Source organism: Rhamphochromis longiceps, linkage group LG12 (assembly GCF_057381845.1).
Source record: "Rhamphochromis longiceps isolate RC_006_pf linkage group LG12, R_longiceps_female_GT1.1, whole genome shotgun sequence".
Lineage (NCBI taxonomy): Eukaryota > Metazoa > Chordata > Actinopteri > Cichliformes > Cichlidae > Rhamphochromis > Rhamphochromis longiceps.
Genome location: NC_140568.1, coordinates 16,188,615 through 16,210,621, shown reverse-complemented (window position 1 = coordinate 16,210,621; position 22,007 = coordinate 16,188,615). Strand labels below are relative to the sequence as shown.

The 22,007-nt window shown below is 41.3% G+C and overlaps 1 protein-coding gene across 4 annotated transcripts in view; it reads left to right on the top strand.

Annotated features, from left to right (window-relative positions):
* Nucleotides 1-1,775: 1,775 nt before the first annotated feature.
* tncb (tenascin Cb) overlaps nt 1,776-22,007 on the top strand; it is a 59,296-nt gene continuing 39,064 nt past the window's right edge. For 2 of the 4 annotated variants that reach the window (XM_085424934.1, XM_085424933.1), the window contains exons 1-3: nt 1,777-2,213; nt 16,631-17,179; nt 18,973-20,565. In XM_085424934.1, coding sequence (XP_085281060.1) covers nt 16,693-17,179; nt 18,973-20,565 — 2,080 coding nt within the window. In that variant the 5' untranslated portion in view covers nt 1,777-2,213; nt 16,631-16,692. Of the gene's footprint in view, nt 2,214-10,146; nt 10,278-16,630; nt 17,180-18,972; nt 20,566-22,007 lie in introns of those variants that run through there. The other 2 variants (XM_085424931.1, XM_085424932.1) reach the window with 2 other exon arrangements.

Genomic DNA, 22,007 nt, shown 5'->3' with positions numbered 1-22,007 from the left:
ACTGGTAACCTTAATCAGGAACTCAATGGGACCGTGAAGGCTTGTACCCTGAGGCTGTACTGCAACGGAAAGGACAACTAGGATCAGCGGCAGTCAAGCCACAATCCAGGCTAAAGTATCCATAAACACATCATAAAGCTTGCATCCTGAGATGAGATGCTCCAAGAGTGCTTCAGGCAGCTGAAGACAGACCGTGATGAGGAACAGGAAGAGGAACTATCATGGATAATCAAGTCCCTGCATGGGTTGTACCAATTACCGAGGAAGAGGCTAAGACAAATCCTATCAGTGGCTAGAAAAGGCTGTGCCCGGGCGTTGGTTTAGCTCAGTGCAGGTAACCAGATGCCATATGACTGAGAATGGCGGATGCCGGTTTGAGTCCGACCTATGGCCCTTTTGACTCTTTCTCCACCTCTCCTTTACTTGCAATTCTTCACTGTACCTATCAAATAAAGCCAGAAAACAAAGAAAAAAAAACATAAGAGCAAGCCCCCAGCACCGGATCCAGGCAGTCTGCCACAGCCAACAGTACCCAAGTTGCAGGCTGTGCAAAGGTACCTCTGTACGGTAAATAGCAGCAGAATGTAAAAGCATAGCCAAGTCACTGGAATAGAGTGCGGGAAAAAGCTGAGCTGCATATGGACTAGAAGTCCCCAAGTACTGATGGGTGACGTTGCCAAAGGTGTTTGAGAATGGCAGGGCTGTGGGACTTCAAGTTCCAGACAGACAAGCAGCTACTGGCCAAACAACAAGACAGAGTGGTGGTTGACAAGGAGCAGATTACCGTTGAGATGGATGTGCCAACATCAAAAGAACAAGACACCTGGATTGAACCATATTGTTGTGAAACTGGGTGGATGTGTATTTGATGTGTAACTGAAAGGAGAACAAAACTTTTTCCTAAACTTTTTTTTTTTTTTGCAAAATTGGTGAAGCCTTATGTAAATATTTCACTGCTTATTTTACATATAGTTTTTTTCTCTGCAACCACTGTTCATTTACATAGATCAATCGATCGATAGATGCATTAAAGTAACTTCCCAGTTGCAAGGAAGGCTGCCAAGTTTCACGACTTGCATCTAAAAAGACTTAGTCAAGCATGAGTTGGCATTCCACTGAAACTGGAGAACACTGATCACAAACATTTCACAAAAGTGTTATGGTTTGTTGACAGTTTTGACACTGACGGTTGTATAAACTGCAAACGTCATAGAATTTATGTGACTTTCAGTTGGCGTCATTTTCCATGTTCAAAAGTAATTCCTCTGACATTGGTATGTTTCTGAACTTTAGGTCAGAAAGTGTAAAAATCTATAAAGAGCATTTAAATAGATGGATCGCTATTTCTAGTCTTGAATTCCCAGATGGATTGTAGAGACTTATCTGGTGCCATTCTTTGGTGTTGTAAGGTGGGGTTTTTTTGCCCTTTTTTGTATAAGCAATCAGAAACTAGCAACAGTAGCTAGTTAAAACTTTTGTTTTAATATGATATGTTTCAACATGGGTCCAGTACATCATTTGAGTGCATATTCATTGTTACCCAGGCTCATCAATCTCACAAACGGAGCCTTTGGCGGCCCTTTTTCACTCCCTGCTTTCAAGTCCTTTAATGCTATGTTAATGCAGGCCCTGCATTCACTCATATCTTGCTTTCGATTGGCTTGCCCGCTGCAATTTGCTGCTAATGGTCCAACCACCACCCCATCCCATTCCACCCCTTCTACCCACCTCCCTTTCCCCATTTTCACTCTCCTACTCTCTCTCTCTGGCTCACTCTCTTCTTCCAGCCTTGAGGCGTCCTGTTTCAGCTCCTTCGCTTTCACTCACAATGCTGTGGAGAGGGTGAATGGGAGAGGTGGAGGTGGTGGGGTGGGCATTTAAGAGAGCAGTAGGTGGGAGTGGAGTCTGACCGCAGAGGGTCTAGTGTTTAAGAGAAAGGGAATTCTCTCTTTCACTCACTCTTTCCCTCTCTCAGCCTCTCGTTCTCTCTCGCTCTCTTTCTCTCCTCACTGGCTGCTCAACATCAGCTGGCTCTCTAGGTAGACTCGAGTAAACACTCAAAGAGAACAGAGAGAAGAGGGAAGATGACAGAGCTGTCAGTGCTCTGAGAGATACAGACCGGTGAGAACATTTGTCAGGGCTGGCTGATAAGGCTCTCCTCAAGGCTTCTTAGATTGCTCATCGGTGGAGAGGCTGCAAGCATTCTCTTCAAGGTAAGTTACCTCCTTTACCTGCACTGAGCCAGTGTTTGAATAAGAGCAGAATGAATGGGCTGCTTCACTTACCTAATTAAGATCCATTTTGAAAAGGAAATGGCAGTGAATGACAACTTTAAACAAACTGTCTCAGCTCTGTTCTTCCATATTAGTGTATATTCAAACTTTTTCCAAAGATTTCTATCCTGTTTTGGCCAATTTTATGAAATGCATAGATAGTGCAATGGTTATTGGCATTAGAAAAAATCTTTTGATTATTCACTGGATTGTTTGCCCCCCAAAAATGAAAATTTGGTGTAACTAGCGTAAGCCGACCAACATTTCAGATTTTTGCTTTGATTTCTGAGGTGCTTTGACAGGTTTTCATGGCAGTGATAGTGACCATGTTGAAATCTATACATCGATCTCACATGGAGAATGTGTGGATGATGTTAGCAAAACCATTGCTTGCTCTGCAAAGCAGTTACTGTAATTCATTCTATGTTTTGTAATTCGAGCATTCAGGTTGTCTTAATTGTGCTTTTTACTGCATGCACCTGGCTGCCAATTATGTTTTACTGGGAAAAGTTTTTCCTCTTGTCGGCTGTTTCCCTATTATTACCAGAGAGCCGGTAAAAAAGAGTGATGTTTGTAGATAGAACAGTGTCATAATCTGCTGAATTATTCTACCTGCATTAGGGCTGATGCTGAGTTATTGTCTGATGGCACAGCAGTGCCAAGATGGTTAGTGTTACTATGCGCTTGTCCAACGTATGTGAGTGTGAGCATGCATGTGTGTTTGGACTACTTGCTGAAGTAGGTCCAGCTGTACACTTTATGGCTGCCAGCAGACAGTAGGCTTCTGTAACCCAGGAGACAGACAGCTGCTCTGCATTAGATGCTGCCGGTTGGTTCCTGTCCCAGATCTCCAACATACACAGTGCCTGTTGTAAAGCGGCAGCCTTACTGAAACAAACACACCAGCCTGGTCAGATGGCAAAAAATGTCTTTAGAAATAAGCTCTTTGATCGTGTACACAGACACAAATAGTTTTATTTCTTTAAGCTCAGCACGAGTTTGAAACAAATACAACAGGAAACGTGCTTTGTTTCTGCATGCATATGATCACATCTATGGATGAGATTGTCAGCAGCTCTGCATCACCCTGGCAACCAAGAAAATTTTCTAAGAAACCAAGTACTTGGCTAACCCTAGCTAGGTAGTTTTAATATCACAAACCTAACCCTACTTTTATTGATTGAGTTTAAAAAAAAAAAAAAAAAGGGAGTCCCTTGGAGGACTTGAACTGTGGTCACACATAGACATGTCAGTGGCATGGCTATATGCACAGAAATTAAAATGTGTGAAATTAGCTGGATAAAAATCACATTCAAGGAAATACAAATAATGGGGTGTGTAGGAGGAACAAAGAAACGTGTTTCTAAAAGTATAAAATATTAGATTACATGTGGTGCTTATGGGTTGAACACACATCTCCATGTGCTTCCCAACCTCTTATCATGAGTTCAGCTTCATGCTTTTGTTTCCAACAGGAGTTTGTAGAGAGAGAAACCATCAACCTGAGGGTGTTTGATAGACTAGTATGCTGACAGTAAATATGGGATTTTTAGGGTTTCTGCCAATTGTGGGGGTTTTTTTCTTCTTTTGTTGGACAGAAGATAAAACACTTAATGTTAGTCTTCTGCCATTTCTGTCAAAAATGTTGCCTTTGTGGTCACAACTCCCTAAAAGTGTGTTGGTAAAACACAGTAACATTAGCAGAATTATAGAGCTGTCATTGGTAACTGAAGCAGCAGCAGTATCAGTCACACCTACAGTATGAGGCAAAGACAGTTACTAGTCCTTTTTTCAATTTGTAAGAGAATAAAAGGCATTTTTGCTAAAAAATAATAATAATTCAGAAATACATATCTCTTAAAAGTTTTCAGTCTCGAAAACTTTATTTTGGGCCACTATAGGTTTTCCACCAAAAGCTGGTGAAATCCTTTAAGGTGTGTCAGCTGTTCTTCAAGGCAGGCAGAGACGGGATTTATTCATTTAAACTTTACACCTCGAAGCTGTTTGAAGAAAATCACATCCTCATGGTGGCTGATATCAAAACCTTTATCTACATCTTAGGGAGAATGTGAATGGGTAAGTTGGTGCAGAAGGCGAGAAGTGATGAGACCCACAGGAGACCCACGGGATACCAGGGGAGCATGTGCTGGATGGTAATTGTGTATGATGAGAAGATGCACACACGGGGAAGGAGCCTGGCTGTGTTTCAACAGCCGTCTAAGCCTTCAGGTCCACTGCAGACCTTTCATATCTTCCTTAAATATCTCTCAGAAGATTTACAAGTAATTTTAACCTATTTCCATGTCCAACATGGGTCTGAGTAATGTCGGTGTAACAGGAGTGCCATGTGACCATCACTGGCAGCGCAGGCTCGGCATATTAATGTTTTATGATGGTTTGGCTATGCATATAAGTAGCCACTGACAGTGACACTTGGCGTAACGATGAGTGGGAAACAGGCCTTTGTTTGGACAGCTGTTGGCTCCGAATGCTCCGTGCCCTACAAAGCTTTATTAGAGGGCGACTGTCTTTAACCCCACTTTGCTCCTCCACTGGTGATTGAGAATGAACAATAACGTGGATATTCACGATGACCCACGTTAGACAGGACTCAGGAGAAATGCTCTGGTTTGACTAAATGAACCTCATGTTTAATTTAGTCTGGTCTGGACAACCTTTACTGTCTCTTCTGCTGCTCCTCTCTTTGTCTTTCCTCATTGACATTGTTGCTGGTTTTTGATGAAATGTCTCGCTTAAATTATAAAGTTAAGCCAAATTTGACATAATTTATTATTTACAGTGCAAGATCATTTAATCTGGACTCTGATAACAGATTCAGGGTTTACAAAGAATAAGTCAGACTGCCTTTGGTGATCCCCTAATTTTCACGTAGGACAATAGCAGAACATATTTTTTTTATTTATCCTCTTAAGGAAATATCTACCAAAATAATTCCCCAGATCTAAGACACTACTATATGTGTAGATGTATAAATAAACAGAGTGTGCAAGTTCAAAGTTCAAGCGTAGTCTAGTGGTCAATATCTCAGCTATATGAAAGAAATGCAAAAACCAGCAAACAATTTCTCGCCATTGGAAGGAAGATATTGGGATTGATGATCTAGCTAGCAAGTTAAAAAGAACTTGTTTTTACATTACAGATACAACTACATATTGTAGGTGTTGTGGCATTTTTTAGCATCTATGCTTATTAAATGGTAGTCCAGTAGAAATTATATGAAATTTGTCAAAGTCTCACTTCAGTTCATATCTGATCATGTTGTATACTTCACTCCTGAATTGAAAGGCATCATCATAGGGAAATCATTCAGCAGGCATCCAGTTTTATTAATTACAAGACGATGATGTGTCCATTTATAAGGGCTTTGCTTTCCTGTTCTCTCTTTTTTTTAAGTATTTGTCAGCCTTGGAATTTACACCGGTTCTTCAGAAAGTTAATTACAGCGTTGCCCCTTTCCCACTAAAGCTTACTCAGATTAGTCATCACCAAAAACAAAGGCACCCCGTCAAAGAAATCCAGTGTTTTAACCATCCCAGATGGTTGTTCCTCTAATGCTAATGGGTAACGGGAAAGAAGTGGAAGTCTTGGAGCTGTTGGATCCGGGATGCCTTTGTATTGCCTGGCCCTTCACTGAAGGCAACCAATAGATGAACATTTGTGGTAGACACTTTGCTCTGACACTTTGCCACCACCAGTGACCTCACACATTGGAATGTATTAGCCATAATGTTTTTGAAACGTGATGGGGGCCCTTTCGAGAGGGGCAGACAATTTAAATTTGAGAAAATGGTAAAAAAAAACAGGGAAGCCAATGAAGAGCCGACCCCGGGCACCGGGGTCATTAGGCTCATACAAGTGTCTGAATGGAAGGCACTCCCAATTTGGACATGCAACACGCTTCAGGCTTTCATTGCAGACAAGGACAAACAGATGTCCGTGTATCACAGCCAACATGCTTGCTTCCATTGCTACTGAAGAGGGGGGAAAAATCTTTTCCATCCAGTTTGAATAGAAATAGCAAATAAACCTCCAGTGTAAAGCCGTGTAAAGTGCTAAAACATGCAGTCTTTGAATGGGCATGAAAACTCTTTGGCATGTTTGCCCAGAAATGCCTACATTTACCATTCCGGTTACTCTGGAACTCAGACATGTACGATAGTTGACATGGGACAAGGCCTGTTCCCTGAGTTCATATTGTTTTCATCTGCACATGAACAGATGTGGGTTAACAAATAAATTTGTCAGTAGTGACTTGCTGTCGAAATTTTCCCATTCCTGAGTTTCATGACTAATAGCTGGCACCTCATTTCTAAGCAAATAGTGGCCTGTGGCCCAATTCCGACCATGTGGAAAAACACATGACCCTGTTGTTAGCTGAAACTCTTGATTACATAAAAACGTACACTGTTCTTACTCACACATACTGAGAGAAAATATAAATAAATAGCTCCTGTTTTCAAAGAAAAATCTTATACTTCTAACTATTGTCTGTCATAGTTTTATAAAGACAAACATCAGTATATGAGAAGAACCATCAGTGGTAAAGGTTTTGTTCTTGAATGAATTAAAAGAAATGATCGTGATTGGGGATGCCCTAAAAATCTTTATCCAACAGCCATTGCCAGTATTTCTTTTTCTTTTGTTCTTTATAAAAAAGTGACCTGTTTTAAAGTTTGTCATTATCCAGTTGATCCAAAAATGACAGAAGTGATAACCGCGAATACTTAATGGGAACTGACAGTGATGTAATCTTATCTGCAACATGCTGATATCAGTCAACAGCAACAGTATCATCCAATACCAATATTCAGCTAATATATTGGTACATTGCTAGAAAACAGATGAAAGTTGTTGACTGTATCTGATGTAAATTAAAAGAAACTAATTCCTGACCTTTGCGTGTGACCCACTGCATACTCAAAAGTATAAAATGTCAGTCATGTAAAATTAGACAGATTGCAAGGAGATATTACACCCACCTTGCAGCTGATAAAGCCAGGTGTTTGTTACATGGTAAGTTTAGACAAGTGCCTTCAGTTGACATCAATACCTCTGTATAGCATTACAATACAAGCAGCACTAGATAAAGTCAGATTTCTATAGTAACTGTAGTGCAGAGTACACAGTGAGGAGAGGAACTAGGTAGAATGGAGGGCCATGAGTACACAAGCGTCTGGAGAAAATAGCAGGTGGACGTGCTCTAAAGGCTACTCATATGAAGCTGCCAAGCCTCCACACCACACAGGGGTCACACTAATAAACAGTCGGTCACCAGCAGCCAGCATGTTAAAAAGCTCATGAACAATGAGTAGCATCCAACCTCTCCATCTGGACCCAGTGAGAACAGCAGTGCAAGACCGAGGCACCGCAGGGGAGGAGTCATAAAGAATATTAATGGGCATCACAGTAAGCCATGACTCAGATCACAATGCTGTAAAAACTCCGCCAAGATTTGAATGTCTGCTGTACTACTGACTCAGTCTCGTTTGTCAACATTCATTTTCTCCATATCTTTGTGTCAAAGTGGGAAATTGGTTTTGGTTGAAGAAATAGACTTTCTGGGGGCAGTTTCAGTTTGACACGTCTGCTGAGGCTTCAAATCACTTTTTGTGAGACAGGGCACAGCATTGGCAGAGCACTCTCTCTGGTATCGAGATAAGTGTTTCTGCCGGCATCTCAGATACAGCCTCCCATGTCCACCTTATCAGCCGCAAACACACTAACCTCCACTAACTCCCCCGCTATCTGTGTCATCGGATCCAATGGGGTCACAGTGGAGGGCGAGCGAGCGCTGTCTCAGTTTGATGAAACCAGTCTTCTTTTCATCTATGAAAAACAGACTACTTCACTTCATTATTCTTTAGAAAGTCAAGGTATTGTTTTTATTTTCCATAAGAAAAGCAATAAGCAAATAACAGACACAGAGAGTTTTGGTGAAAATCATAATGTATTTAAATCAGGCTAAAGGCACTGACATGAAATCAGTTGTTTCTCTCAATCTTCAAATGGAAAGAACTGGGCGAAGGCTGCCACCTGGACCCCAGATCAGGACTAAAATAATCTTGTTTTCCTTTATTGTTAACGTGAGTAGAGAATAAACCATTTGCAAATAATTGTAATTTTAAAAAAAGCGGAAAAACTTTTAATGGTATTTGTATTCCAATATCAGCTTTTGGAACAAAAATACAGATGGCTATTTTTAAAGAAAAATACTAGTAAATCCAAACCTTTTTTAGTCCAATTAACAGTCCAGAACTGGAAGATATTAATTTTACTATCATGAAAACAAAGACAGCTTTTAACATTTGTGCAAGAAATACTGTTTAAAACAACTGATAATGAATTGTTGGGTTTTTTTCACATGCTATTTATGATTTTGTCAGCTAATGAATTTAGCAATAAATGTGTTAGCAAAGATACCTGCTAGACATGCAGCATCATTAGCATTAATGCCAGTGGGAGTCTGACAGTTGATCAAATCAAAGTGCACAAAGATGCTAAGTGTCATGGTCCTGCGACCATGACTCAGTGACTTTATGTTTATGTTCTTTATTGTTATTACTTTCATTATTATTCATGGCTGTTTTGGGATGGTTTGTGTTTGGGATTTTAGACACTGGGTTCTGGGTTTGTGCTCCCTCTGTTGGTCCCTGGTGTTAGTGTTCCCCTGTCTCGTCAGGTTAATCAGGTCCAGCTGTTTCCCCCACCTGTGTGTGATTTCCCAGTGTCTCTTTGTGTACTTATAGTGTGTCATTTCCTCTGCTCCTCGTCGCGTCGTCTGTGTTCATACCTGGTGTAATCCCCTGCGTGCTCTCCCTGCTGTTCTCCCTTCATGCTCAGGTTTGCTATTTCTTTGTGTAGTTTCTCCCAGTTAGTTCATCCTTAGTTCTGTTTTACCATCCCCACTTTATATAGGATATTATCAATAAATCACCCTCACACCTGAATAAGTGCTGCGTTTTGAGTCCTCCTTTCCACTCTCCACACGGCCGCTGCCCCGGACCGTGACACTAAGACCCTCTGTAAACTGAAGCAGACTGCTGTCCCTGTGTGGCTACACATTACTGATCGTGATCGTGCCTTTGCTGTAGTTGCTCCCAAGTTGTGGAATGATCTACCCTTGCAGGCCTCTTCTCTCTCCGAATTTAAAAGTCTGCTTAAAACATATTTATTCGCTGAAGCCTTTGGCATTGATTAGAGGGGTTGACTCAATTTGTTTTAACATGTTTCAATTTATTTTAGTTTTTTTAGTTATTTATTTTATCTTATCTTATTTTAATTTTCTTTACTTATGCTATTAGCATGTACAGCACTTTGTGAACTCTGGTTTTATGTTAAAGTGCTTTATAAATAAAGGTGGTATGGTATGGTATCATAAAAAGAGTTCAGCTCAAAAGACTATGATTGTATGAAATACAATAGTTTTACACACCGATCTAGCTAATGTTATTACTGAAAGCAAAGTCTCATTGATCTTATTTAGATAATAATTGACTATGCATGGACATATTATGTAAGATTTCAAGGACTGTGTTAAGTATGTAGGTTGTATGTAGTCATTTAGCCTTAGATCACAAAAATGGACAAAAACATGTTGTTTTGCAAGCTCTTGTTTTTGTAAGCTCCTGGTTTTGTGCTTTATAGTTTTATGACCGTAGCTTTCTTGACTTTTCTGAAGTGACTATACAGTATGGCTACTGTAGCCCAAAATGCCTTTAACAGCACAAATATAATCAAGACTATCTAGCTCAGTGGCTTAAATTAGCCTTTTGAGGACGAGCAGACAGCAGCTAGCAGCCATACTTGTCAATCAAAGCAGGAACAGACCTTATTTTAAGCTTCAGGACAACACCAGGCTGTAAACATGTGAATTCTGTCCCATATATTTAACATGGCAGTCTAAGAAGATGGATTTGCTCTTGGAGCATTTTGCTTACACCAAACCCAACTTTAATCCTAACCACCAAAGTGAGCTGCTAGGTGGTAAGTTTAAGATTCTTTTTCTTACTGCCAGGTCTAGAGGCATCAGCTTTGTGCATGGCAATATTATTTATCTTGCACAAAGGGTGACCAACAGGATCAAGATGAAAGTGTAACCAGGACAGTGAAGTTAGCACAAACTGCCCTGGAACAACTCAAAACCCAAACCTGACACATCACAAGGTTGTTGTATTTTCTCGGTCAATCTTGTTTCCATGTGGCCAGCGCTGTTTCCTTGTTGGTTAATGATATTACCAGTTTTCTCCTTTTCTCCAAATGTGTACTTCCTTCTCTTTTAGACGGAAGTTTGGGTTGAAAGATTGGCGCGCTGGCTTTGTTCTCTTCCTGCAGACTGCAAACGTAGAAACCAGAACTTTTAAACTCAGGGCCCAGTGATGACACATTTAATTGTCACTGGAGTCCACCTTAGTTGAGACATCTACCATATGGCAGGTCCAAAATAAATCAGGCCATGAAGCTGTTACTCTACTAAGGCAAGCATAAATGTATAGCAGAATAACACAGAGCCACAGTCACTACTGGTGGATAACAGGAGCAGCGTCAACAGACGACGCAGCAGCCATCTGATAACTCGACAACAAACAAACTGAATAATGAAGCAGTGTGCCCCACTTGATGTGTAAATGTTGTAAATATTCAATGACTACAACTACAAATCAAGTCCCAGGACTGCATGTTAAACAGGTCTGATAGGATGCACTTGCTTTCTTTTCATTTCTGAAGAATTTATCAAGCTTGCCTAGTTTTGTAGGTCACTGGTGACAAAAACTCAGCTTGCCTTCTTTGGTACAGAATACGGATCTGGGTCGCTATAAGAACTGAATGCAGCCTTATTGTCTGGGGTTCTTTTCACCTTGAGATTCTGTCACACTATAATAAGGGAAAATGACCAGGAAATGGGCCTCAGTCACGGATACGGAAAATGTGTTTTTTTTCTCTTTATCCTACCTATATTTAAAGGGTAATGTCACATCCCAAGGAGCCACAAATCAAACTAAAGAGCTAAACCCTGCTGACAAATAAATGAACATATTTATCAAAATCAACCTGCCTTCAAGGTGGGATAAATCCCCAACATACAGCATCGCTGTCTGATATTGATTTGACTCTTGTTTTTCCATCAAGGTCACAACCAGAGAGAGATACCAAATTGCTGAGGACAGCACTACAGCTATGAGTTATAATCATCAAACACAGAAATGATTTTCCAGGAGGAGGCCTAGCTTGAGTCGGCTGCTCAATGACTGATCAATGATACGGTTGTTGCTTCTTCTCAGAAAAGGTTTTAGAATTTTATCACCTCGTGCTTTGGAGGACACACACTATATTTCTCTTTCTGCCTTCTTTTTATGGTCGATGAGGCTGTTTTGCTGAACTGCGTAAAAGCCTGATGGCAGAGTGAAGAATGGCTGGGGAGATGCACTGTTAGTAGACAGGCCCAGAAGCCATCAGTTTTGGCTTGTTTCCTTGTGTAAGGTGGGATAAGGGGTGAATGAACAGGTGAGATGATGAGTGCAGGATGTGGTTCAAATGTGGCAATGATCGAGCCAGCCAATGATATCACGGCAAAAGAGATGGAGCTCCACTCTGTCTGCTCTTTTGAAAAGTCTTGCTCCAGCTTTTGCCAAAATTCAGATTCTAGCAGTTAGTTAAAGTCAGCAGGTCACCACATGCTTTGCATATTAAAGTGAAAGGCCACTCCAAACTTGCTGCAAATTCTGTTTCAGAGGAAACTGTACAGACTTCACAAATTATATGATTTCGATATAGCGGGTAGCTACGACTCAGAAGTTGGAGCATGTGGAAGATTTGTGGTTTGATTCCTGGATGCAAAGTATCGTTGGGCATGATAATGAATCCTGGGTCGCTCCGAATGCATTGTGACACAATACACAGTGTGAATATATGTGTGAATGGATGGATGAGACATGTTGTATAAAATGCTTGGAGTGCTGTACAGAGAAGATGCAATAAAAAGTCATTTTACAGTTGTAGTCAGAAGTTTAAATGATTCATGATTCTGTTTCTTTAAACTGTTCTTTTCAATGGTGGAATGATTATACAATATACACCATTAATTATTACTTTAAAAATAATTTGAAAAGAAGTTTGAATTTATTTTGTATTTTTTTCTGATACACACAAGGTCAAAAGTATACCTATAAACTAAAATATATATACATACACTCATTTAAATCTTCCAATAAGTAGTGCTGGAAGTTCTCCAATATCCTTACTTGGCAAGGCCAACTTTTTGTTAACTCTGTTTTTTAGTGATCATAATTATCTTCAAATACTAGTTTCTGTCTGCAGCATAAAAAGGATTTGTTTGACAGCACTGATTTGGATTGATCAGCAGTCAGGATCTATAATGGAGAACTGTAGATTTACACAGTTTGGGAAGGACTCTTGGAGAAATTTGCAAACAATGACAGATTCTAAAATCATCACTTCAAACAACTCTATATAAGTACAAAATATTCAGATTTGTCACCACTTCACCAAGGTCTGGAAGAACACCCAAAACAGTCACACTCAGATGAGAGGAAATTGGTGACAGATATTTGTGAGTCTCGATGGTTCACGAAGGCTCAAGTCTCCTCTGTGAACTGTAACCTGGTGGAACACCAGCAGTTTACAGTTCACAGTGAAGCATGTTTTACATTACTGTAGCTTGAGACCATGACAGACCATGACATTAAAAAAACTTCTGCTCCAAAATAGACACCTGCAAGTTTGCCGAAAATTTGCAGCTGCCCATGTGGACAGAATTCAGGGTCAGATGAGACAATGGGTGCAATGACAAGAGGTATTTTTGGACAAGTGAAGACGAGACTTTAAAATTTAAGAACACATGAAGATGAAGCAGGCAAATATTAAGCTTCTTGAATGGCTTTCCTAAAGCCCCAACCTCAATCAAGTTAACTATGTTTAAGTCACGTCCATGCAGGGAAACCAACCAGTTTAAATGAACTCTACCTATTCTTTCAAGAAGAGTTGTAAAATATCCAGCCAGAGCGATGTCAAAAGCTCATCGATGGCTATCAAAGTGTACGGTCAAGTTGCAACTTGCTAAGGAATGTTTAACCAAATAGAAGTGTGGGTTATATGTGTACGTTTGACCATGTGTGGATAAGAGAAAATTCGATATAAATTCAAACTTGTGTACCCAGTTCTTCAGGTATAGAACTCTCTCTTCACAGTATGTACAAAAATCGACAATCCCTGCTAGAAACAGTGTATTTTAATCCAAGCCATGAATTATGCCCAACATGGACCAAGTTGTTTTGGTGTCTAAATCAGACAATATACAAAATCAAAAAGCAAAGAGCAGCCTGAAGTAAACATTTGTCTCATTATCACATGATTTTTGTTGTTGCTGTCACCAGCTATTGTGTTTTCCAGCCTGCTAGATTGTAAAGGTGAGTCTTTTTAGCAGCAAAGTAAAAGCACTTGCTCTCACTAGGTTGTGATCAAATTCATTTTGGATGATACTGAATGAAAAATTGTGCCAAGGGATTATTTTTGAATGAAAATAAAATATTGTAAATTTGTTAGCTTTTTGACAGCTAATCACTACCATCACTGACCAAAACCCCAAACTAAAGTGTTTAGAGTTTTCCTCTGTGTGAGGTATAAAACATCAAGTGTCTCTGTAGCGCTCATTCACAATGGGGCGATTTAGATCAGTTGCACCAAACGCTTGTGCGCCAGCAGGTTTCCCTGGGTGAAATTCTCCTCTCATTCAACTACAAGGCAAGCAACAAGCTTTGTTACTGTTTGAGAAGCTAACTATACAGCAAAACTAAGTGAGGGAATAACAAAGCTGCAGCAGTCAGATTGTATCAAGTCCATGTCTACAGTGCCAACAACCAGCTGCATTAGCATAGTGCCAGGACCACAGGGTGCCCATGAAGGAAGTCCAAACAGACGGATCAGCTCTGTGTTTCTCAGAGTCACACTAAGATTCCCTCATTCTGATTGTTCTGCTTCATATTAAAAACGACTTTATGGCAACTAAGAAGAGAAAGATCAAATCAAAATATTTCAAGGGCTCAGTGGAAGTTTCTTCTCTTCATCTATTTCTAAGTAAAGGCAACTTCTGCCAGAGCCACAGAGCTCGTACAAAGCCCACTTTGGTCTCTGGGGGTTGGTTTCTCTTAAAGGTCCATGTGGAGAGCAGCCAGCCTTCAAAGTGAGAAAGCCAACCATCCGCCCAGAACTAAAACCTTAGCAGCAACTCAAAGCAATTTTCTGGCTATTTTGTTGATTTAATCCCTAGTTTGTGATGCTTGGGCACAGCAGTGTGACTGTATTAGTGTCTTGTGTGTGTGGAGACAGGAGGATGGTGGGGGGAGCTTTCACACCCCTGAGGGCCCAGATCTTCAGCACTCCCATATTAGAACTTTTACAGTCTACCCATCATGGAGGCGTTCATCCCTGTCTGTCTAATCATGGGACTGGTAATGTTGTGGCTGAGTAGGGGGTGAAGCTGTGGGATCCTTCCAAGCTGAGCTCATCTGTCAGCTTGCCTAATCATGCGTCAGGCTGAGATGAAGAGAACAAGTGGAATGTTACCTGCTGACTGTCACCCTGTGGATGTGAAAATGGCCAGTTAAGATGATCTTGAATCCCACATCATTGCAACTAAGTCTAGAGAGAGGAGAGCAAATTAAACCCCTCCATACATATTCCACTGCAATCACACATTTTTGTGTCTGCTTAGCTAGACATTTTCATGTTGACTTCTAACTGCTGCCATTAACCTTTAAAGTAGCCAAGGCAAACACTGGTTTTTATTAAAGGTAGGAAAGGATCAGTGTCAGCATCTCTGACAAGGTGGAGAAAAAGCACAATTATATAAACTCAACCTAAGCCAAGCTCCTCAAAAAGTAACGAGTCTGTGGTGATGCATGGAATCTATATTTGTGGTTTTCTGTTATCCTCTTGGTTCCAATTGCTGAAAGGGCCAGGAAATTTACTTTACTTTACATTTCTGCATGTAAAAGAAAAACAAGAACCAAAATGCTTTAAATTCTTTACATCTACCAAGTTCACCAACACCAATTAGCAAAGATTTAGACAAAGGGTTCAACCTCTTTTAAGACAATTTTCAATGATTTTGAGCACCCAAATATGAAAATATTTAACAGTAAAACAAATGCCAAAAACGGATTTGATTTGATGTGCAGCATATTCTGGTTTCTGAAAATGTACATTGTATGTGGCCAGAACAAAACCCATCCCTCACCATAGACATATTGCTGATGACCTGATAGATTTTAGGGTCTGGAAATGGGATGACAACACCTTATTGTGTACACTTTTTAAAGCTCTATAACAAAGGCATGCATATAACAAACCTGTATATTCAAATTTAATATAAGATCAAAGCAATAAACAGTTTGTTTTGTTTTGTTTTTTTGTTTTAATCCCACAAACTCAGCACATTTTCCAGCAGACCTTTTTAAATAATCATGTTTCAGAAGCATTAAGAATCAAGTTACAGAACTAAAAGAAAACCAATTGGCTTTCAAGGGGGAGCGCTCTGGGAATGCTGACCTGCTGGTTTGCAGGAGTGGAAAGGAAGTTCATCCAGGCCCTCTGTGCTTTTATAGAAAGACCACAGATGGTTTAGCTATACACCAGTATTAATCTGTCAGCTTGGTTTGTGTTCTGGGCTGGGGGGAATAGAAGAGGTTCTACACCATGCAGGTGTTATTGTGATTGTTTGTGTCATGACAGCCCGTCTTCATGAATGCTTCGCTTAGATCCATAAGGTCACAGGCCAGCCCTTGATCCTTCCCTGGAAACAACAGGGTGTATGTCTCGTCTATTGAGAGCAGAGGGGCAAAAACGGGTAAGTGGTAGCAACAAGAATAGAGATGGGAATTTATTAGAGGCAGGTAGGGGGAGGTGTCATTATCATATTTCTGTCAAACAACCAAAAAGGAGCCCCAAGCACTTAGTGACTGTAGGGACAAAGAGGATGAGTCCTCCAGAAGAACCTGGATAAGGGAGGTGTAGCTATCGCTTGTGAACAGTTGTGGAATGTTGAGAAAGAGAAAAAGAAAAAAAGCAGCATAGTCAGACAATGAACAACAGAATTTTTAAAATACAAACTATTGGAGCCAGCAAAAATGTACATATGTATGTGTGTGCAATCATGTGACTTTTTAGTTTATTCTATCAAGAATGGCAGCAGAGAGAATGCAAAACATGTATAAATACATGTTTGTTTGTTTTTACATGTGAATGTAATAAAGATATGAGACAAACCTAATTTCTTTCTCAAAATTGGTCCTCTGTTTGTTTGTACTTACTCTTTCCTATAGGAATCTGGAAGGGAATACCTATTTGCTACTAAACTCATAAGCTGCAGTGGCAGGGTGTCATCATGGGAATGAGAAGTTTCTTTTTGGGCTTCTTAACTGTGGCCCTCATCCTCCAGTTTGCCACTGCTGGCCTTGTCAGGAATGTCATCCGCCATCGCAGAGAGGCTCTGATGCCGAAGAAAACCCAGGAGAACCTCACACTCCCCCATCCTGACCAGCCGGTAGTTTTCAACCATGTCTACAACATCAACGTCCCCTCCACGTCGCTCTGCTCTGTGGACCTTGACTCACCAGGAGGTACTGACCTCAAGCACAAGACCGTCCCAATGGAGATGCAGAACACCGAGCACATGGAACACACGATGGATGGTGACAATCAGATCGTTTTCACCCATCGCATCAATATCCCCAAGCAGGCATGCGGCTGTGAAAACCAGCTGCCAGACATCAAGGCTATCCTGAGCAGGCTAGAGATGCTGGAGTCAGAGCTGTCTAGTCTGAGGGAGCACTGTACCAGTGGAGCAGGTTGCTGTGGAGCTCAAGTTACAGGTAAGTCTACATCTGTTACTGTATATGCACTCACTGTAATTACAAGTGTTATAATGACAGTGTGTTTACTGTACATATAGGCTCACGTGTGTACAGGCATTTTAATAAACATCGGCAAAAATGCACAGAAAAAGCTTTTGTCCTTAAAGGTGCACTCAATAAATCTTTGAGGTTATTTGATAAAAAAAATAATTCTCTTTTAATTAACCTATTAAAAATAAATATGAGTGAGCAGCAGTTTGTGGAAGCCACCATGTTCCCCAACATATCTATCTACAATCTACTGAAGTGTCCCATCCATCCATCCATCCATCCATTCAGTTTTCACAGGGTCGCGTGGGGTGGTGCTGTATCCCAGTTGTCGTACTGAAATGTATTATTAAAATTTTTACATAAAAGTGGCATTTTTGGTCGCTGAAAATAGCAGTTTTAAAAAATACTTTCCAGGAAGAGAAGTTTGAGAAACCATATGTGGATTAGGAAAGAGAAGAATTTGTCTTGCAACATCTATAATAATATGCAAGTATGCATCTTTATGTCCTTTTCTGATGTCAAACTAGGTGGGAGTTAAGTTAAAGCTGCCCAAGGTAGATTTCTTTAAAAGACTATGGTATTGCATATTTGAAGTGAGTATGACTTATATGGCACATAAGCTATACTGACTTATATGACATAAAAGTCCTATGCCATCGACATAGGGCAGCACGGTGGTTAGTACTGTTGCCTCACAGCAAGAAGGTCCTGAATTCAATTCCACCATCAGGCCAGGGTCTTTCTGTGTGGAGTTTGCATGATCTCCCCGTGTTCGTGTGCGTTCTCTCCTCTGGCTTCCTCCCACAGTCCAAAGACATGCAGTTAGTGGGGATAGGTTAATTGGAAACTCAAATTTTCCCATAGGTGTGAATGCGTAAGTGAATATGAGTGGAAATGGTTGTCCATGTGTTAGCCTTACAACAGATTGACGTCTTAGGGCGAGAGGCAGGTGTACCTGAAACCTGAAGGTGTACCTGACTCTGAAAAAGGATAAGCAGATGGATGGAGGATTTGTATGACATGCACAAATGTTTTTCATCTCTCAAGACTGCCCATCAAAAAAAAGAATTGTCAGGCAACTAATCTGTAGACAGTAGCCGGTTATCAAAAATAAATAAATAAATAAAACAACTAACTGTTATTGAAGTACATAATTGTGCAGTCCAAATTCAGTTTCATCCAGACAACTTATGGTTGAGTTGAATATTTAGAGCAGAAAAATATAAATAAAGTATGGTGCCTGCGCTTTGAGCTTATATCTCCTTACCAATATAACATTTTTATTTGGGGAGTGATGAGTAATTATTTCCCAGACTTCAGGTGGATGTTAGAGTGGTAGAGGGGTTAAAGAAGGAGCTGGTGATATGGGGCAACAGCAGCACTGACTTGTCAGTCATAATTACAATTTTGGTTCCAGGTTCTATATTGTATGGCCATCGGTTCATAACCATTTAGTAACCAAGTTAGTCATCAGGTATTGTTACTTTAAACAAAGGGCATATGCATTTAATTTCTTCATTAAATTAAAATGATGTTAATATTTCTTGTTTAGAAGATGATGTCAGTGTTTCTGCCATGTTTGCTGGGCAGAGGCTCCAATTACTTAGACTTCACTTTTAACACAGTAGCTTCTGTTTGTTTCATACTTTTACAAAAAATATTATTACAGGACTAAGTAAAGCAGTGCCAAACTGGAGGATGAGTAGTGCACATTTGCAATAATTTAAAAGGAAATCCTTCTCTTTTTTGCCATTTCTCAGGTGAAGTGTCCTCAAAGCCCTACTGCAACGAGCGCGGAAACTGGAGTACTGACACCTGTAGTTGCGTATGTGAGCCTGGATGGAAGGGCCCCAACTGCACTGAACCTGAGTGCCCCAGTGACTGCCAGGACCAGGGCCGCTGTGTAGATGGCAAATGTGAATGCTTTGAGGGCTTTGGCGGAGATGACTGCAGCATTGAGCTCTGCCTGCTGGACTGTGGCGACTACGGTCACTGTGTTGATGGGTCCTGCCTCTGCGAAGACGGTTTTATCGGTGAGGACTGTTCTCAGACCAACTGTCTCAACAACTGCCTGGGCCGTGGACGCTGTGTGGACGATGAGTGCATCTGCGACCATCCATGGGCGGGTTTCGACTGTTCTGAACTCATCTGTCCAAACGACTGTTATGATAGAGGACGCTGCATTAATGGTACCTGCTACTGTGAAGAGGGCTACACTGGGGAGGACTGCGGTGAGCTCACTTGTCCGGGCAACTGTAACGACCACGGGATCTGTGTGAATGGCCAATGTGTGTGTCACACTGGCTACACTGGTGAGGACTGCTCTAAGCTCACCTGCCCCAAAGACTGCAGCGAGAAAGGTCACTGCTTCAACGGGAAGTGCATCTGTGATCCCGGATTTGAAGGTGAAGATTGCTCAGTCCTCTCATGTCCTGACAACTGCAGCAACAGGGGACAGTGCATTAATGGAGAATGTGTATGCGACCTAGGATATCAAAGTGAAGACTGTAGTGAACTCTCCTGCCCCAACAATTGTCAAGACCGTGGCCACTGTGTGAATGGGCAGTGTGTTTGTGAGAAAGGTTATGCTGGTGAGGACTGTAGCATCAAGACCTGTCCTAAAGACTGCATGGGACATGGAGAGTGTGTGGACGGTGAGTGTGTGTGTTTCACCGGCTTTACAGGGAAAGACTGTGGTGAGTTGACCTGCCCCAATAACTGCCTGGACCGTGGTCACTGTGTGAATGGGCAGTGCATATGCGAGAAAGGTTATGCTGGTGAGGACTGCAGCATCAAGACCTGTCCTAAAGATTGCATGGGCCGTGGAGAGTGTGTGGACGGCAAGTGTGTGTGTTTCACCGGCTTTACAGGGAAAGACTGTGGTGAGTTGACCTGCCCCAATAACTGCCTGGACCGTGGTCACTGTGTGAATGGGCAGTGCATATGCGAGAAAGGTTATGCTGGTGAGGACTGCAGCATCAAGACCTGTCCTAAAGATTGCATGGGCCGTGGAGAGTGTGTGGACGGCAAGTGTGTGTGTTTCACCGGCTTTACAGGGAAAGACTGTGGTGAGTTGACCTGCCCCAATAACTGCCTGGACCGTGGTCACTGTGTGAACGGACAGTGCGTTTGTCATAAGGGTTTCACTGGTGAGGACTGCGGTGAGAAGACATGTCCCAAGAACTGCCTAGATAGAGGCTACTGTGTAGATGGCAGCTGTGTGTGCTATGAGGGATTCACTGGTCCAGACTGCTCCATATTAACCTGCCCAGAAGACTGCCACAACCAGGGGCGCTGTGAGAATGGAGTGTGTGTCTGTGATGAAGGATTCATTGGAGAGGACTGCTCAGAGGGTAAGACAGTTTATATATACTTTCTAATAAAATCATTACCTACACGAATAACTTTCTACGCAACTTTACCCATGTTTAGGGTTAGGAAATGTTTTAGCTACATTCTCATCTGTTAAAATTCACCAGATCATTGGCAACACAGTCTTTGGGTAGGTGTTGGATTTTGTTTTGATCAAACGATTAACAAGTAGTCCATCTGCACCTAATGGACAAAGGTCACTCTTTTGAGGATGTCAATGTTCACATTATGGAAAGAGAAGACAGATAGTTTGAAAGAGGAGTCAAAGAAGCCATCTATGTCCACTGTGAACGACCATCTTTGAACAGAGGGCGGGGCTTACGACACAAACTGTCTGCCATCTATAATCCAGTTTTGAGATCCCTTCTCAGACACCTTAATGCCCACTCACATCCTGGGCCAATTAACCTCAATAAATCACATGATAGGGTGGGGCTAGATTTTACAGTGGGTTAACCCAGAACCTTGGCTGATTGTGACCTACACCCATTTTCACACCTTGGTTCATGTGATTAGGTAGAGGATCAATAGGGGGTCCATGACCCACTTGGGGACACTCCCATAGGGCTTAAAATCTGGGACTCTCCACCAATTGCCCTTAAAACTGAAGAAGCTTCTTGGATGAAATGTCTCCAAGGAAACTTAAAGGAGTCCAGACACTTTTCTTTCCAAGCTCCTTAGACAATAGGTAGTTTACTTAAATAAAGACTCCTTATGTAATATTACAGAAACTTTAGCATTAAAATACACTTAAATAAGGTTTTTTAGTCTGTTGGTAGTGTGTGCCAAGAGTTCAATTTTATTTATATAGCGCCAAATCACTATAACAGTCGCCTCAAGGCACTTTATCTTGTAAGCTACAATAATACATACAGAGAAAAACCCAACAATCATATGACCCCCTATGAGTAGAGCTGGGCGATAGAACGATAACGATATGTATCGCGATATAACTTTTACTCGATAGAGAAATTAAACTATCGCGATAGACCTTGCCGCTCTTGTCCTCTTTAAAAAAAAAAAAAAAAAGGTCAGCCAATCCAAATTAAGTAGCGCAGAGCCGAACCAATCACAGCCGCAGCGTCACGTCGCGTGACTTGTTACGTACAGCACAAGTGCCAAGCCACACATGTGTATTTGTTTGTGAAGCAGCCAGCCACCGTACCGCCCGGGTAATGGAGGAAATGAGTGTGCCGACTAGAAAAATCAACCGAGCGTGACCGAAGGTTACCAAAGAGAAAACAGATGATGGTTCCAATGCCGGAGAGATTGTCGAACGGAAGAGCCATAGAAGTTCCGTAGTGTGAAGGTATTTCGGCTATTTCAAGTCTGACAAAAAACAGAGTAGCGTGCACTGTAAATTGTGCCGAAAGCAAGTCTGGAAATACAATAAACTGGTGCATGCGTCACACTGTGCGCCACG